This window comes from Globicephala melas, chromosome X, assembly GCF_963455315.2.
Source record: "Globicephala melas chromosome X, mGloMel1.2, whole genome shotgun sequence".
Taxonomy (NCBI): domain Eukaryota; kingdom Metazoa; phylum Chordata; class Mammalia; order Artiodactyla; family Delphinidae; genus Globicephala; species Globicephala melas.
The window spans coordinates 28,205,893-28,225,577 of NC_083335.1; the positions used below are offsets into that span (position 1 = coordinate 28,205,893).

At 42.7% G+C, this 19,685-nt stretch overlaps 1 protein-coding gene across 2 annotated transcripts in view; it reads right to left on the bottom strand.

Moving 5' to 3' along the window:
- Nucleotides 1–19,685, bottom strand: part of DOCK11 (dedicator of cytokinesis 11) — a 193,665-nt gene that overhangs the window by 152,182 nt on the left and 21,798 nt on the right. For both annotated transcript variants that reach the window (XM_060291970.1, XM_060291969.1), the window contains exons 2-3: nt 694–810; nt 521–610 (exon numbers count right to left, since the gene is read on the bottom strand). In XM_060291970.1, coding sequence (XP_060147953.1) covers nt 521–610; nt 694–810 — 207 coding nt within the window. The remainder of the gene's footprint in view (nt 1–520; nt 611–693; nt 811–19,685) is intronic.

Below are 19,685 nucleotides of genomic sequence, written 5' to 3' on the forward strand. Positions count from 1 at the left end.
CCAATGCAGGGGGCCTGGGTTCGATCCCTGGTCAGGGAACTAGATCCCACATGCCGCAACTAAGAGCGCGCATGCTGCAACCACGGATCCCTCATGCCGCAAGAAAGATCCTGCATGCCAGCAACTAAGACCCGGCGCAGCCACATAAATAAATCAATAAATAAAAGTAAACAACGTCCTTTGCCTTCTAAAAAAAAAAAAAGACTACGAATACAAGCTACTTGTGAAAGTATTTAAATTGTATCCTCTATATCACATCATATAGACTTGTTATGTAGGTCAGTTAAGTTCTAGTAATTTTATTTTCCATTTACACTAAAGAAAGAGTATTTTATTTTTTTAATTTTTAAATTAATTTTATTGGAGTATGGTTGCTTTACAATGTTGTGTTAGCCTCCACTGCACAACAAAATGAATCAGCCATACACGTACAGATCTCCCCAGGAAAGAGTATTTTAAATACAGTATATTTAAAATGAATGAATGATGAATTTTCTTCCGTGGCCTTTGAGCCTCTTACCTCTTTGACAAACAAGCTCTGGGCCCTCTTCTCACCATCTTCTGGTACAGTGGACTGCACCGTTCTGCGTTGACGACTTATCACCGAGATCTAGAAGACAAAGAACATCCTCGCTCTACGAACGGCCTTGAAAAATGCAGTTTTGTTCTTTAAAGAAGTGCTTGTGAACTCACAGATATATCTTCCATTGGAAACATAAGCAGATCTCGGAGGGGGTCGCTGTAAATCTGGGTTTTTCTTTGGGTGATAACATTCTCATAGTCCAAGGGCTCAACAACTTTGGTCTTTTCCTTAATGAGAGACGAAAAGAAAGTTAATACTGTCAAACTCACGAGAGAGTAGTTCCTCCTCATCATGTGTCAAAGATACATTATTTCACCAAAGAAGGGATTATTGATACTCAGCAATTAAAGGAGACACTTTTATGAGGGAAATATTCTCCATAATTAGACCCACACACCAAATGCATACGTACAAACACAGATCTCTCTGCTAAACACAAGAGTTCAGGAGAGACAGCCCTGTACTCTGCTTATCCGTGTGCCACCCAACAATTTATCGAATTTAAGGCAAAACAAAAAGTGGCATATATGGAAGCCTGTCAGTTGATATTTACTGAGTATGCACTATTCACTGGGTAACTAAAGGGGAGAAAAGTAGCAACATTCCTGTGCCTACCTGGTACCAGGCACGCTGTCCAAAGGACATCTCAAGTTTCCAAATAGCTGGGGCAGGCATGGGTACTGGAGGTGCTTGATCCAATGGGCAGGGCATGAAAGGATGAGGTTCCGGGTGGCAAAGTCAGGGGATCCCTGTGGGACTTCCAGGTGACCCGGCCATTGATAGTAGGGCCACAGCCCAAGGCCAAGGTTACAAGGAGCAGGGTTAGTGACCCTGAGAAATCCAGGATGTGACTGATTTAATAAGAGTGATAACAGCATCTACTGAGCCTTTTCTAGATACCAGGCACCGTGCCAAGTGCTTTCTCTACATGTTTTCACATAAGACTCATAATAACCCTATGAAATAGATTAAATCTTTGTTCCCATTTTACGGATGAAGAAATCCTGGACTCAGAACAGGTTACGTAACTTGCCCACCTTCAGAGCTGGAATTCAAACCTGATTCTGTGACTCCAAAGCTCTGTTCTTTCCACCTCATATAGCCTTTCCTCCCCTGAGAAACACAGCAAGATACTAAAGTTCAAGGTACTGAACTTGGAATAGGATCCCATCACCTACCTTCCTATCATCTATTCCTTCACTGAATTTACCCTGATCTGATACACTGTCTATTTTATGGCTCTGCCCGTTTAAGGGCAGGGATTTCCCTTCATCTGTTCACCACTATAACCCTAGCACCTAGAACAGTACCTGGCACTCAGTAGACAACCAGTCATTAGTGTTGAATGAACTTGGAGATATTCAGATTCTACCAGAGCCATGTCTCAACACACTACTGTAAACCCAGGCGGGTATATATTATTGACGTCTAGTAATAGCGTTTTACTTAAATTATTTTTCTTAATAATTTTATAATGAAAACTGTATAAAGAAAACTTGAATTTAAGATATATTAAAACTTAACAGCAAAATGGAATAGGGGTTATATTTGTATTTGTGTACATAGTATTTGAGGCAGTCTCCAGTATACTGTATCCAAACCATCCTTTGAGAACCGTTTTTATACATGGTCACAGCTATATCGCAGTTCCATATCTGAAGGGCGTCACAGAGTTTCCTCTGTAAGATTAGTTAGTGAGAGTAAACCACTCTAACGAATGAGAATCAGTGTTCAACAAGTCTAAAAGATCCTAACAAAAACAGTATAGAGGTGCCTCAAGAAGTTAAAAATAGAACTACCATATGATCCAGCAATCCCACTTCTGGGTACATACCTGAAGGAAAAGAAATCATTATCTCCAAGAGATATCTGCACTCCCATGTTCACTGCAGCATTATTTACCATAGCCAAAACATGGAAACAGCCTAGGTGTCCATCAAGAGAGGAATGGATTTTTAAAACGCGACGTGTACATATATACAATGAAATATTGTTCAGTCATAGAGAAGAAGGAATTCCACTACTTGCGACAACACGAATAAATCTTGAAGGCATTATGCTAAGTGAAATGAGCCAGACAAATACAGTATGGTATCACTTATACGTAGAATCTAAAGAAAAGTAGAATGGTGGTTGCCAAGGGCAGCGGGGTGAGGGAAAACGGGGAGACGTTGGTCAAAGGGTACAAACTTTCAGTTATAAGTTGAGTGAGTTCTGAGGATCTAATGTACAGCACGGTGACTATGGCTAACAATACCGTATGACATACTTGAAATTTGCTAAGAGAGTATATCTCAAGCATTCTCACACACAAAAAAAAGGTAACCATGTGAGGTGACAGATGTGTTAATTAATTCCGACTGTGGTAATCATTTCCCAAGGTATACGTATATTAAATCGCTGTACATTCTAAATATATACTTTTATTTTTCAATTATATCTCAATAAATCTGGGGGAAAAAGATCCTAACAAAGATATATTTCATTTCAAGTCTTAAATTTGGATTTATTGACCCATGAGATCAAATGAAGCAGATCATCCCTATCATGTCTACGGATACCCGTGCAAAACAAGCTGAAATAAAAGGAAAAAGACTCCTATTTTGTGAACTCAGAGATTTTTCTGATAGGAACATTTGACCCCCTTGTCCCATATCTACCATGTTTCGTGGACCCAAGTGAAAGGACGCTGTGAGTGAAGCTTGAGCCCTAACACTTAGAGTCTGTGATCAATTTCTCAGAGAAGTTAAGTGAATAAAAGTCCCATCTAAAAAGGCAAGCCTGGGAGATTGGGACTGACATATACACACTACTACGCATAAAACAGATAACTAATGAGAACCTGCTGTATAGCACAGGGAACTCCACTTCACTTTGCTGTACAGTAGAAACTAACAACACTGTAAAACAACTACCCCGATTAAAAAAAAAAAAAAAAAAAAGGCAAGCCTTAGAAACTGAATTTCAAAGTTTTGCTTTCGGTGCCAACTATCTTCCCAATACAGATTGCAAAAACAGTCCTCCAATTTCATTGTTTAACCTGTTGAATTAGCATCTGCTAATCTTCTCTGCACAATAATGTCACAGGCACCTGCTCCAAGTAACTTTGAAAAAGAAAATCCTCCTTCAGCTTTCTAACCTAGTTGTCAAATTACTATGCTAAAGGATACGTCAAAATGAATCACTTGTTGAAACGTACAGTATATGCCTTCTAAAAATGAAACTTCCAGCTCTCCCTGTGTTTCAAAGGCCACATATTCATGTTACAGAAAACGAGGTTTCACTTTTCATAGAAAACTGATTCAACTAAGCATTCTCGGTCTTCACTCCTACTCCTTTGTCAGGGGTAGCTCAACTGCAGAAGAAGCTGGGGTGGCTATTCTGGGTCCCACAAATCTTCCCCTAGAAGAAGATCTAGGCCCGTGAATCAGGCTTCATTTTTACAAAAAGAAAAAGAGAAGGATTAAGGGCCCCCTCCCATCCCCCAGCTGCCTCCGATCCCCATTTGTTTCTCCAGCCCTCTCCCCGGAATTAAAAGCACAATTTGAGCTGTCAGTAGGATTCAGCTGTAACTCTGTTGGCATCAGAGACAAGGAAAACCTTTGACTTTTAGAATTACCATGACTTAATGGCAGCTCTGCCCGGCGGTCTAGAACATAACCCTTATCTAACTTTCCTATTCAGCTTTATGATTTGATTATCAGACTTACAGGGTTACCCGAAATAAAGCTTCCATCACACACAAAAAGGGTCTTTCTCTCAGGTTTGGGCACTGCCTTCCTGCCAGTTCGTGCACTGATTGGCCTGAAAAGGTGCTTTTTCCTAACGCAAGAAAACTGTGTTATAATAATCAGTAGTTTAGGGCTTCCCTGGTGGCACAGTGGTTAAGAATCCGCCTGGCAATACAGGAGACACGGGTTCGAGCCCTGGTGCGGCAAGATCCCACATGCCATGGAACAACTAAGCCCATGAGCCACAGCTACTGAGCCTGCGCTCTAGAGCCCGCGAGCCACAACTACTGAGCCCACGTGCCTAGAGCCCATGCTCCGCAACAAGAGAAGCCACCGCGATGAGGAGCACGCGCACCGCAACGAAGAGTAGGCCCCGCTCGCCGCAACTAGAGAAAGCCCATGCACAGCAACAAAGACCCAATGCAGCCAAAAATAAATAAATTTATTTTAAAAAATAATAATAATCAGTAGTTCATAAACACCCAAATAATAGCAAGGTCTCACTGCGTCCTTCTATAAGTTCTGTAGCAGTGTTAAGTAAAAGGCAAAAGCATTTATATAATCTGAAGAGAAGCGAGCATATGTTTCAGTCTTCTCTTCCTAAGTAGTGACAGGAAAACCGTCAGCCTAAATTTGGAACCTACTCAGTTTTCACCATGCAGGGGAAAAAAAAAAAAAAAGGTTTGCATTTGAAAGTTCTCATTCACTGATTCCTGAGCTCTCTTGAAATAACTTGCTGCTCATATTATTAGGGTTTTGGTGGTTGTTTCACTCCAAGATGACTCTGCAGTCTTTAAGAAAACACTTTCAATATATATTCTACCCGTTTCTTAACCAAAACGCATCAAATAGACAAGGAAAATACTATCATTTCAACTTCGTACATGAAGAAACTGGCTCGGAGCTTAGGATCAGCTATCCACATCTAGCGGTAGAATCGGGATTCAAATCCAAGTCTTCCAACTACTGAGCCTTTTTCTGTTCTTAAGTGTCTCCCAAACTCGACTTACTCATGGTACAATCTTCAAGATTTCTGCCACAACTTCTGCACTATCATATACTTCGTATTTTTCTTCAAATCAAATCTCTCTTTCATTGAAATACATTTATTGAAACAGTAAGCTTTATATTAGTCCCCCAAAGGAAAATAAGTCAATATTTTCCTAATCCCCAAAAAATAAAGTTTTAAATGTCAACCTTTGTGCCATGGTTCAGGACACAGTACACTCTTCCAGACTCAGGCCCCTCGGACCAAATCTAAATAGACTTCCACGTGTAAGCCCTCAAATTGTGAAGAAATGCACAATTCCGCAAATGGAGATAACTTTCTGATGTCTAACATAGAGTGAAAGGACAGAGACTGAAAAAGGGAACTCATCAGTACAGATTCGGTTACAGTCTGCTTCTTGGTACAAAGAGAGGATGCAATGGATTCTTACTGGGAGTCCCTAACAGCATCAAACACTTTAAGACTTTATGCTTTTGTGGTGGTCCCTGTACATCCACTGTACAGGATGACTGACCTTTCATCATCTTAACTATGTATGTATAAATGTAAAACCAAGCTTGCGACCCTAAAATGATATGTAAATATGTATATGCAGGTATACAGTCAACCCTCCAACCACTCATGTATTTACAAGCGCACATTACTAGTAAGCCGGTTTATGCTCTCATTAGAAACTTAACCGTATCATTTCAATTGCATTTTTAAAAAGCAATCATAATCGCGTAATATTTCCGTGTCAACAGTGCAAAATCAGCCTGGTTACTTTTTTTTTTTTTTAAGGAATTTTGCCTTTTTTTAAATTTAATTAATTAATTTATTTATGGCTGTGTTGGCTCTTTGTTTCTGTGCGAGGGCTTTCTCTAGTTGCGGCAAGCGGGGGCCACTCCTCAGCGAGGTGTGCGGGCCTCTCACTATCGCCGCGGCTTCTCTTCTTGCAGAGCACAGGCTCCAGACGCGCAGGCTCAGTAATTGTGGCTCACGGGGCTAGTTGCTCCGCGGCACGTGGGATCTTCCCAGACCAGGGCTCGAACCCGTGTCCCCTGCATTGGCAGGCAGACTCTCAACCACTGCGCCACCAGGGAGGCCCCAGCCTGGGTTACTTTTGCTTAGATATTACACCAAAGGTCACTCGTTTGCTGGTAAATTTTCGACTTTTAGAAACTAGTTCTTAAGAATTCTAAGAATGTCTCTTCTGCAAGTCTGAAGTGAACACTGGCTTCACAGAATCCCTTCTGTATCACACTGGGAGGGAGAGCAGAGCAGGCAGAAGGCTTAGCAGTGGGGCACGGAGCCAGTTCAAAAATCTCCCACTGCCACCCGCTTCTCCACATTAAGTTTTGGTGCCAGACGGAGCACGGCAACGACTGGTTTATGAAGGAGAATGATTTAGCCCAAAAGTTAGAAGCTGATTTTTGCAGTATTGTGATCAGACTGTTTCAGTGGCATCGGAACATAATCTTATTGAAAATGACAACCATCTTAGAAAAGAAGGAACAGACTCAAAAAGAGGGGGTTACTCCGCAAGTCTCTCCTTCCCATCCTTCCCCCACCTCCCTCCCTTGGGAATGTCTCCAGACCCCCTAAGGGATTTAGCTCCCCTTTTGTTTCAGACATTTGGAGCAGGGTTTGGAGCGCTTTCTCCAGAGATCTCAAAATAACACTTTGCGCTCAAAATGGCCACTGGGGACATGCTGCTTCCGGCAACGCAGAAAAGAAAGTGGGTTTGGTGGTAGAGCACACTTATCAAGTCCCTGCTAAGGTCCAGGCTGTGTGCTAGCCCTTGAGAAGCTCACGGTCTAGAGCGGGAGGCGGATGAACCCAAGACGTTTAAGTTGATCACAGAGGCTGTTATAACCTGAAGCACCACTTGGCTTCCATGCATCTGTCAGACCCTCTGATACCACATCTTCTTCCAACAAAGCGACTGCACAAGTGTTCTTGCACATTAAAGTGTGCAAGCCCATCTAGTCACATTTATATCAGAAGAATTTCCCTGTATGGGTATATGTGGTCTCGGATCATTTCATCTTGTCTTCTACTTTAGTTGATAAATTCTGTAAGAAATGAGAAACGTCACCACTGCAGACTAGAGATTTCTAGAGGGGGACCCTACACAGCATGGCAACAAAGGAACCATAACTGTAAGGAACTTTTTCATAAGTTTCATGTCAAGAGTATTTGACTTTGTTATGACCTTGTCTTTCCTCAATCGTATGATTACCTTTCACCAGCTCATTTCTTTCCCTCTTTCCCAAAAGGAACTCAAGTACCGAAGAAGCTTTGAATTAATATAATCTGATGATGATGCTAGGGGAGGGAAGGCCATCTTTTCAGTTAGTATAACCGACTTGGCAAAATAGACACGAACATATTTTATTTTATAAATTTATTTATTTTTAGTTTTGGCTGTGTTGGGCCTTCGTTGCTGCTTGCAGGCTTTCTTTAGTTGCGGCGAGCGGGGGCTACTCTTCGTTGCGGTGCGCAGGCTTCTCATCGCGGTGGCTTCTCTTGTTGCGGAGCATGGGCTCTAGGTGCACGGGCTCAGTAGCTGTGGCTTGCAGGCTCTAGAGCACAGGCTCAGTAGTTGTGGCACACGGGCTTAGTTGCTCCACGGCATGTGGGATCTTCCCAGACCAGGGCTCGAACCTGTGTCCCCTGCGTTGGCAGGAGGTTCTTAACCACTGCGCCACCAGGGAAGCTCGACACAAACACATTTTAATAAAGGTTGTTTTTCAGGACAAATGTTGGCACAAAAACCCACATACAAATCACATTCAAGACACTGACCTTTCTTAAAGCTAAGAGCTAAAGGGAAAATCATACTTTTCATGAGACCACGGGGTCATGCTTATTCCTAATTTACACCTTGGCTCTCACATCATTCCTGTGACAGCCCAACCTCCAACCTCTCTCACTCACAGCTCATAATGTCCTTCCCAACCACTGCGGCATTTTCTCACATATAGCTGTAATTGCATTGTGGGTACTTCGCATATTCGTCTCCTTAGCGGGATTGTAAACACCTGGAGGGGGAAACAGTGCCTTGTACATTCGCTGACCTTTACACTGAGTATTAATATACACCAAGCTAAGCATTTTCTATTATCTCACTTAATTCCTTCAAAAACCCTGCAAGGGAGGCTCTTTTACTGTGCCCATTTTCAGACGAGGAAACTGAGGCTCAGGCAGGTCCAATGTCACACATTAGTGGAGCTGGGATTCAAATCTATATCTGATGGACTCCAGAGCCAGTACCCCTAACCATAATACACATAAACAAAAACAAAACACTTCCCCACCCTCACTCCTACCACGTTTAATTTCCTTGGATGGACTTGACATTTTAGGATTTGCTAGCGCTTACTTGAACTACACCATCATTTTTACCAAAGTCAGATCTTGCCTTCTCATCGCCCTGATGACGCTGAGCGTGAGTGGCTTACAGGGCTTGTAATGTAATTGGATAAGGAGTTTTACATTTCTTAGCTGCTGCTTCCAATTTAGCATTTGCCGTCAATGAGTAGGGATTAGCACCTTAGGTCTTTTACTTTGGGGAAAGGAGCTGGCAGATTTGACTTCAAGTGGGTAAGAATCAGATTACCAAAAAACAACAGTAAGATACTGTCAAGGGACCGTGTCTAATTCACCTTGGTATCCTCCACAGAGAGAACCTAGAAGACAGCCGTGAGAACTACAAAGCCAGGAGCTTTTGTGGTGCATGAGGGATAACCGGCTGAATAATACAGAGAGACTGATCCTACATGTATGTATGCCTTCCAAGCTAAAACGGCAGCATACAAGGAGAGAGGGACAAGTCATTGATTAGCTAAGGCTTTCAGAATTCATTTTCAGATCCCAGCTTGAATTTAATTTCTGATTCCAAGAAATCAGCAAAATGAGGTTCTAAAGGTATTTAAATCTAACTGAGGAAAAAGAAAACTCATTTTTTTCCCTGTTTAGAGTTTTCACATAGGGAGGAATTCTTTTTAAATGCCAAATTACTTCCCTTTTCTAAGTCTATTCGGCTATTTCTATAAACTCAAGAACTATTTTTTAAAACCTACAAAGAATTTATATTATTTTTTTAAATCACAAAATAAACAAGTCTCATATGTACTATATGATTAAATCAAACTCGGTTAACAAGTGTTTTTCATTACAGCCAACTCAAATATTACGCAAATAATCTAGATTATCTACAAATGAATAAATAGAATTTCCATGAACTCCATACCCCCAAACTTCACTTTAACTGATAATCATGTTTACTCAATATGCTGGCTGACAGGTAGGAAAATTGATTTGAATTCAATCACTCCTTACGTTTTGTGTCCACTTTCTGCTAGTATTTAAATGACTCAAAGATAAGACAAGGGTTTCCCTGGTGGCGCAGTGGTTGAGAGTCCGCCTGCCAATGCAGGGGACACGGGTTCGTGCCCCGGTCCGGGAGGATCCCACATGCCGTGGAGCGGCTGAGCCCTGCGCGTCCGGAGCCTGTGCTCCGCAACGGGAGAGGCCACAACAGGAGAGGCCACAACAGTGAGAGGCCCGTGTACCGCAAAACAAAAAAAAACAAAAAAAAAAGATAAGACAAAAAGAGGTAAAAATGAAAAGAAAGGATTGAATAAATTGAGAGAATGGCAAAGTAGCTTTTTGAAACTAGAAGAACACTCTTTCTATTCTTTAGCAAGCCATTATTGACAGAAAGAAAGAAAATGCACCTTGGTTACACATAACGGCTTTCTTTCTAACAAATTAAAGAATTTAACAAGTTCACATAGACCTACAAAATTATTACAGACAATTCGTTCAAGCAAGGAGAAATTAGACTGTGTGCCCATCAACTAATTTATAACCTGCCTTGGATCTTCGTTCCCACTCCAGTAATGACAGAAAAGAAATCTTGTTGACTTTTTCCTGAGTGTGACAAGCAGAACCATAACATACCTTGCATTCTTAAGCAGAACAAAATGTAAAGTGCACTGATGTTCTATAGGTATGTGGATTTAGCCAGCTAGATTACTTACATTCCATGAAAACATAAAAACCCAAAGGTCCTGTTTGTGTCATCTGAAAACAGCAGGACAAGCCTATTTCGTTACAAAAGCTCCGTAATCTATAAATCAGCCAGCCACACATCATTTTCCACACTGGATCCAACCACTGGTCTATCCATCCCATTAATCTGCTCCTGACAATGGAGTAAAGAAAATCGATGGGCCCCATTTTGAAAACCAACCTTGACGGGGGCAAAAACGCACTTTTCTACAAATATTTTCATTTTCCATAACTAGTCATATTGGATCTATCCATTAATTGAAATTCGCTCTGCCTTTTTTGAACCTTACCAGTATTTTCAGTGTATACCACTTCATGAGATAATACATTCTAAAAGCTATTTGAAATAAATAGAGAGGTCCTTTGATTTTTCTTAAGTTTACCTCTTTAAAATATCAGGAGATGCCCTATGTCTTGGTATAATATTCCAGTATATGGTGACCTGAGCCATGTTTATCCTATCTACCCACTTGTGATTAAACAGGCAGACCTTCCAGTAGGCTCTGCCTTTTGGTGACTTGAGGCAGGAATCTACAGATGATCTTCCTGGTCATGCTGCATGTTTTACTGCCCTTCCAGCCCTAATGCATCCTGGGCAGACGGTTCTCAGTGTTCAGTCTACAGTCACTCCCATGTTGCTCTAGCGTAGCATAATCAAGCTCAAAACCTACTCTCCTAGTAATAAGTTTCAATTATCTCCCCAGCTCTTGTCCATCCAGAAACTCATCTCTCACTTTCCTGTCCACATTATCCAGCCTCGTGGGGTCTCACTGGGGTACAGCTCCTAGAGCTTGGCCTCTCTCAACTCTTAGGAAAGGGTGTTAAATCAGACCAGCATCCCTTGCTTAACCATCCCTTGGCTATTCAGCTTTTCTACACAACTTCTTCTTTAAAAACTGCCTGTATATCACCTTTGTTTCCTTCTTTAAGCCAATTCCCTCCCTATGACAAACCTGTATCATCAGAGATACCACTTGATAGGAGAGTCTTAGGGGTTGACCCCTGTGAAAGGTTCTTTGAAGTTCTTAAGTTAATATCCTTGAGGTGATTAAAATGTTATACAATCGATGTGATGGTTGCACATATCTGTGACTATATTAAAAACCACTGACACAGACACTTTAAATGGGTGCGTTGTATGGTATGCAAATTACATCTCAACAAAGCTACTAAGAAAGCTAGGGAAAAAAAATAACCTATCCAGTTTCACTTCCTTATACCTAAAAAACCCCTCCCCTATTTAGGAAGAAGAGTTCCCCGTACAGCAACCACCAGGCCCCTCAGTAGAATGGTTAGGTGTCAATGTGTGGGGATCCTACACTGTAGCTAGGCTGTAGCCAGAGATTCCACTGGCAGGCCTGGAACAAAAGTGAGGCTTGCTGCCCTGTAGCTCCCTGAGGGCTCTTCTGGAGCTCTTACACACAGAAACACAAAACACACAGCTTAGTTCTGACTGTCACTGAGCATCAACCATGTGCCAGAGGCAGTGGGCTACAAAGCTGAGAAGACAAACGTGGGCAAGATGTGGGTGCTGCCCTTCAGGAACTCATGAGCTTGAAGGGAAGACAGACGCCCTCAACAGAGAGTTAAAATACGATGGGATAGGGACTTCCCTGGTGGTCCAGTGATTAAAGCTCCGAGCTTCCACTGCAGGGGGCGCGGTTCCATCTCTGGTCGGGGAACTAAGATGCCATGCGGCGCAGCCAAAAAAAAATACACGATGGGCTAAAAATACACGATGGAATACGAGCTGGGACAGGGACACAGAGAGTGCTGTGGGAATGCAGATTAATTCCACGGGCGAAGGAAGCTCAGAGAGGAGGTAGCATGTGCGCTGAGCCTTGAAGGACTGAATAAAAACGCCCATGGCAGGCAAGGTGAAGAAAGGCATTGCAGGCAAAGATGAGAGCGGAAGTAATAGACGAGGATGAAACGCATGTGTTCAAGGAGTCTGGGGATGCACAGAATAAGGAGAAATGGCCGGGAAGAGCTGGAAAGGCACGTTTACGGAGGACCACAGATGCCAAGGCCATGAGATTGGACTGTTTCCTAGTGTAGGCGATGGGCAGCCAGCAGAGAGGTTTTTAAGCAGGGGAATGACATGAACAGATGTTTTACTCATATTTATGCACTGCAAGCCAGAAGGTCAGCGCTAATGGAAATTAATCCATAAAATGACAGCATAGGCTGAAAATTTGCCCCATTGTCTACATTTTCCAGGAGCAATACACTGAATTATGGAAAACTACTCATTAGAGTTGCATACGAAACTATTGAGGAAAATAAAGTGAGGGCTCTGTTTCTGTGAAGAGCTTTTCTTTAACAGAGAAATAAAGAGAAATACTTGCTTGCATCTTCCTTGTGACAGAGATTAAATTCGCCTGAACATTTCATTTTGAAAAGATCAACTGCCAATCTGCACTTAATCTGTTTCCAACACCTTTTCAATGGCTAATTTGATTCAGAATGGTTAAATTTTCGATGAAACATAAGTTGGATCACAGTATTCCTTTGTTTAAACCCCTTTAATGGTTCAAAATAGCCTGCAGAGTTGGTGATTTGTGAAGCAGAGAAAAATGTTGGGGTAAAAATGGGAAAGTCACTACGTTCTCCTGGAGAATGCATAATATACTAATATAATAATAAATGTTCTTAATTAAAATTAAAAACATAGCCTGCAGAAAAAAGCTTGAACCGTTTAGCAAGGCTTATAAGATCTGGCCTCCACCCCCAGCCTCCAGCCCAGGCGCTCCAACCCCCGTGGGCAGATCTCCTAATGGGCCCTGTTACCCCACCTTTCCTGCTCCTCTGCCAGTTCTTCCCCCAGCCTCACTGCAAGACTCCGTGAAGCTGCCCATCTTTCTAGGTGCAAATGGCCACTCCCTCCTACCCACTGCTACCCACCTCCTCAAACCCACAGCTAGTGCCTGAACTTCCTTCCCCATCCTAGTCCCATGATGAAGAGCTGAGGTGCCCATTTCCTTTTCTGCCTCTCCCCTCACTAGAATGAAAGCTCTGTGATTCAAGAGCCTTTGTCTGATTCACGGCTCTATCCCCAGCACCCCCAAATTTTATGTTGAATGACTGAATGAGCAAACTATGAATCCACTGTCATTATCTTTCTTTCTTTCTTTTCTTTCTTTCTTCCTTCCTTTCTTTCTTTCTTTCTTTCACATCTTTATTGGAGTATAATTGCTTTACAATGTTGTGTTGGTTGCTGCTGTATAACAAAGTGAATCAGCTATACATATACATACATCCTCATATCCCCTCCCTCTTGCGTCTCCCTCCCACCCTCCCTATCCCACCCCTCTAGGTGGTCACAAAGCACCGAGCTGATCTCCCTGTGCTGTCATTATCTTTCTAACCCTCAACATTAAGATTTCCTGCCTCTTCCAATTTTTCAAGATGATCACCAACTACAAAATGCTCACTGAAATACGTCCAAAGGAGCCAGGCTACTGAACACTTTAATAATGTGAATCATCACTCATTCATTTCTCTTTTGGTAAATTCACAACATCATATATGAAGTTTTCATAGAACCAGGCACACCTACATGAAGAAGTGTAAAGTGTCAGGAGGTAGAAAATCGTGTTGGTTGGGCATTTGAATTAAACTTGAGAGAAAGTTGATGACTCCAGCAAAACTCATTTTGTGCTGGTAACAGTTCTCCCATTGCCAAACTTCCTCCTGAACAACCTCTCTCTCCCCATCCCTCCCTTCCCTTGAGCTCACATTTACTGTGTGCTGAATGTGCCCAGGGTATGTTTTCTGGCTTCCTTCCCTAAAAGTTATCCAAAATGCATCCCGCCACACATGCGCAGAAACTCTAGCGAGAAGCGCTCCCCACACCCTTATCTAAGCATCCCCGTTTTGCAACGTTCCTCATCCGGTGCAATGCCACTGCAAGACCTCAGACTTAGAACAACGCTGCCTCTACAAGCCTCTACCTATATTATGTGGCTGAACCACTGTCATAATGGCAAAACTATGTCTTTCCCAGAAAAGAATCTCCACACCTTCTCCCCAAGACAATCTCCAACTAGGCTAACATCACCCTTGCCCATTCTCTCCATGTTACAGCGCATTCCTGTCTTGCGTACATTTTCATTTCAACCTGGACCCCGTAGCCGATAGCCCTGTCACTAGTCCCTTGTCATTCGGAACCACATCCATGGCCGCTCCCCAGCCCTAGATCAAGCCCCCTGCTTGCCCGTCTTTGCTGCTGCAGGAGAAGAGCCTGACTGAGTGCTCAAGGCCTTCATTTACGGGGATACAAATCCTAGGCTCAGTTGGGCTCTCAGTCCCACCCTCAAGGCTTTTACTTACTCCTTGTCAGCTCCCCACGACCTGAAAGAGAACAGGACACTTGAGGTTTCACGGATGGAAAATCCCCTCTCTTACAGTGGCGTCCTGGTTGACCTGCAGAGCTTGCTGCAAGGGCTGTTCTACTGAATCCGATGTCCCCACGCTGACGGTAACAAATTTCATAAAACCCTGTATCCTGCCACATTTATTTGGCAGTCAACTCCTTTCTGGGTGCCACTTTCTCCATTCCTAATTTGGTTCCTCATCTGGGGTCCTAAGTGATCCTTGGATGGGCTACGTGTGATCTGTGAAAGTCTGAAATTATATGGAAAATGTTCTATGTACACCTTTACGGGAAAAGGATCCAGAGCTTTCCAGAACCTCAAAGGAGTGTGTGACCTAAGAAAGGCTAAGATCTACTGCCTTACTAACTTCATACAAACAGACTGCGTTATTTTTATATAAGACTTACTGGTTTTGTGTCGTTATAAAGCAATACATGTTCACTGAAGACTCTTTAATCTAAAAATGTAAAAAAGAAAATGAAAGTTCCTTAGAATCTCATCATCCAGAGAGGGTCACTGTTAGTGACCATTTTGATGTTTCTCGATCTCTTTTCAATTTTTGTCTCCTTCTAAATTGGATTCATACTGTTGATTTTTGATAGTTACAGGGTTCGAGAAACTTCAGAGTACAAAGAATTTGGGACCAGTGTTCACAACTGCCTTTGATTTCCAAGCCCATCTACCAACAAATATTTCTTGAGCACCTGCTGTGTGTATGACACACCACTCCAAAAATCAACAGTAAATCCTTATCCAAGTTCTCACACAAGGTGTTTAAAAATTCTAGGGATTTCAATAGGCTGTGCGAAGTTCCAGCCTAAGAAAGAGCACATTTTAGCTTAAAATGACTGGACCTATATCAACCAGAAAAAAAAAAACGGGGTCAGGTGGCAACAATGACGTAATTATAGACTTGGAGGAACACTAGAAGTCAGTTTTTTTTTAAATGACGGTTCTCCTTTATTACCAAAATGCGGACTCTCACCTAATGATATATTAAAAAAAAGGTGATAAAACAAAATACACGAGATGCGACTATATAGTAAAGGCCTGGATCATCTCACACGACTCATAAACTCATTCTGAGGGAAATTCCCTGTGTTCTGAGCAATGACATTAGGGAATAATTGTGTAGTCTCCTGTGGTGGTGACTGTTCAAAGGACAGCGCTTGTTTGCTTGTGGAATTCCGCCGTGTTTAAGGAGTGTACTTATTTCACCGCCACTGCTTACATATTTCACAATCAAGATAATTCTGGACAAACAGAATCATTGCTTCTTTGCTTTAAATATATATAGGCAGAGGATGAGCCAACTGCAAGATTTCTTACCATTTCAAGTCCACTCCCTCCACTGCACTTTTCATCCCGTATTTAAACACTATCCCATTTTCAAGCAGGAAAGCAAGTAAGTCTCTTGCAAGAATTCAAGGCCAAGTCCAGTGAACTGCTTCAGAGCTTTCTCTATCAGCCATCCCGTCCCTCGCTAAACCACTGAGGCTCTTCCTCCTTCCTCTGACCGTTGGAGGCCCCTCTGAGGGAGCAATCCAGGCCTGACCCTGCAAGAGTTTCCTGGAACATACTGGCATCGACTGGAGAAGCCACAGCCTCTGGCCAGGTCAAAGGCTCGGCCCTGCTTTCTTGTCAACACCTCAACCTGACAGCAGCCACCTGCAGGCTGTAAGTGAAGTGGCCATCGGGCAAGCAGGCCGAGGTGGGCCCGTAGCTGTGCCTCGGCATCTTTCTCTCCCTCCGGGCTGTGACCAGAGCTCCTTTCGGAAGGCCTTGAGGCAGCCAGTGGACTGCAAGAGTTAAGAGCCCTCACCTTCTCTTAAAGCAAGAGCCACACTGTCTAAGAGGGACTTGAATTCGTGGCTAGGGCTCAGTGTGTAGCATGAGAAAGACCGAAGACCTTAAAGCCCTCTCATACACTTTTCATAGAACTGCAGCTGGAAGCCAGACCTGCTGACCCTATTAAGTCCCCATGATGTGCTCAACAGCTTTGAGAAACGACGCCTGCCACAGCGGCTCCTTCTTTCACTACTATTTCTTTTCTGTTTGGGGACTGTTTAAGGCACCAAAATTTCACGGGGGAATAAGGAGGCGCTATTGTACTACCTACGCAGGAAGTGGCAGAAAGTGAGCGTCATTTTACTGACAAGAGGAGAGTAGTTAAAAGTAAATATGGTCAAATGAAAACACTAAAGATTTCTGTATTCTGAGCGATGGGATTATAGGTGATTTTTTTTCTTCTTTTTCTGCTTTTCCCCCAATTTTTCTAGCACAAACCTGTATTGCTATTATAATCCAAAAACATAAAATCAATTTTATTAGCTTTTTTTAATTACAGTAAAATATACATAACATGAAATTCACCATTTTATCCTTTTTTTGTTTGTTTTTTTTGCGGTACGCGGGCCTCTCACTGTTGCGGCCTCTCCTGTTGCGGAGCACAGGCTCCGGACGCGCAGGCTCAGCGGCCATGGCTCACGGGCCCAGCCGCTTTGCGGCATGTGGGATCTTCCCGAACCGGGGCACGAACCCGTGTCCCCTGCATCGGCAGGCGGACTCTCAACCACTGCGCCACCAGGGAAGCCCCATTTTATCCATTTTTAAGTGTACACTTCAGTGGCATTAAGTACATTCATATTGTTCTGCAACACCACCATTACCCATGTCCAAATTTTTTCAGCATCCCAGACAGAAACTCTGTACTCATTAAACCCTAACTCCCCCTTCTCCCCAACCTCCAGGAACCTCTAATCTACCTTCTGACTCTATGAATTTGCCTACTGCAGGTACCTCATATAAGCAGAATCATACAATAATTGTCCTTTTGTGTCTGGCTGATCTCACTTAGCATGGTATTTTCAAGGTTCATCCATGTGGCAGCTCATGTCAGAATTTCATTCCTTTCAAAGGCTGAATATGATTCCACTGTACATATGTACTATGTTTTGTTTATCTGTTGATGGACATTTGGGTTGTTTCCACCTTCTGACTATTGTGAATAATATGATACAAACACTGATAGGATGTGTTGATAGGAACACTGTGTACAAGTATTTGTATGAGCCCCTGCTTTCAGTTCTTTTGGGTTTATAACCTAGAAGTGGGATTGCTGGATCGTATGGTGATTCTGTCTGTAGCTTTCTGAGGAACTGCCAAGCGGTTTTCCACAGAGGCTGCACCATTTTGCATTCCCACCAGTAATGCACAAGGGTTCCAATTTCTCCTCATCTTCTGCAACATTTGTTATTTTCCACTTTTTTGATAACAGCCATCCTGACAGGTGTGAAGAGGTATCTCATTGTGGTTTTGATTTGCATTTCCCTAAAGATTAGTGATGTTGAGCATCTTTTCATGCGCTTATTGGCCATTTGTTTATCTCCTTTGGAGAAATGTCTACTCAAGTCCTTGGCCCATTTTTAAATCGAGTTGTTTGTTTTTTCGTTGTTGAGTCATAGGATTTCTCCATATATTCTGGATATTAATCCTTTATCAGGTATACGCTATGCAAATATCTTCTCCCATTCTGTGGGTTGCCTTTTCATTCTCTTGATAGTGCCCTCTGATGCACAAAAGTTCTTAATCAACTTTATTTTTTAAAGAAAGTACAGGTAAAATTTTTAGGGCATAGGCAGACAGCCTAAAGTATAGATGGGGGGCTTCCCTGGTGGGTCAGTGGTTAAGAATCCACCTGCCAATGCAGGGGACATGGGTTTGAGCCCTGGTCCGGGAAGATCCCACATGCCGCAGAGCAACTAAGCCCGGGCGCCACAACTACTGAAACCTGTGCGCCTAGAGCCCGTGCTCCACCACAAGAGAAGCCACCGCAATGATAAGCCGGTCGACACAACTAGAGAAAGCCCGCGCGCAGCAACGAAGACCCAACGCAGCCAAAAATAAATTAAATTAAAAAAAAAATTTTAATTAAAAATCTTTAAAAATAAAGTATAGACAGGGACGGGAATCCTCATACCTCTCTGTAGACTTCCTTTTCAAGGGAAAAGGAACAAGAATTGAGGTCTCTATGAGGTAACAACTCATAACTCCTCCCCCCAACTTGGCTCCTTCCTAGGCAACTAGTGCTGTAGGACACTTGTATGCTAGCGAGAGTCCCAGAAAGGGAACTCAAGCTGGGTGTGGTAGGTGAGCCCAATGGGGATGGTCAGGATGGTGGGGACATCGGATCCTGTAAGACTTTTAAGGTTCCCCAGTTCCACCAGGCAGACGTTTCACCCTAACCCGTTCTCTGGCTGGTTCTTGACTATACACACTCAAACTTCCAAACTTCTCACATGCAAGATCAACATGCAGATGTGTTAGTGCTGAATGGAATGGACTGTTTAAGTCGTTACTTTGAAAAGTGACACCCAAGTTCAGTTCCCTCTTGAAGACTCAAACTCCCAGGAAGTGACTCCCTCTGTTTGTAAACTTCAGACATTGCCTTTTGTATGCCTCTGCCCTTCATTTCTTTTCTCCTCCCTCCTCCCTCTCTGCCTCCCTACTCCTATCGGCAAAATGGGGCTTTCTAAACAACTTTGTCACGTCGGAATTTATTTTCCAAGTATTTTTGAAGTCTAATCGGTTTCTACAGGCAATCAGAAGAAGCACCACATACGCATTTTCTTCTAGGGATGACTGTGGAACCACACTCAAATCCCCTGGAATGTGAATAAATTAAGTCTAAATTTCAGGACCATTGTGAGGCTAAACTGTTGAATATCTCTAAGACTAAAGGTTAGAAACCCACTGCAGGTCCTGTATATTGATATTTCCTGCTCTACGAAGTAAGCATTTGTTATCAAAGGTATTCTCAATTATAGATCACTGATCTACCAAACCATTTTTTCATAAGGAGACTATCTGAAACTTTTCCCTTAACTAGATATCTCATACCCCAGGGTGTGAATTGAGTACTGTACATG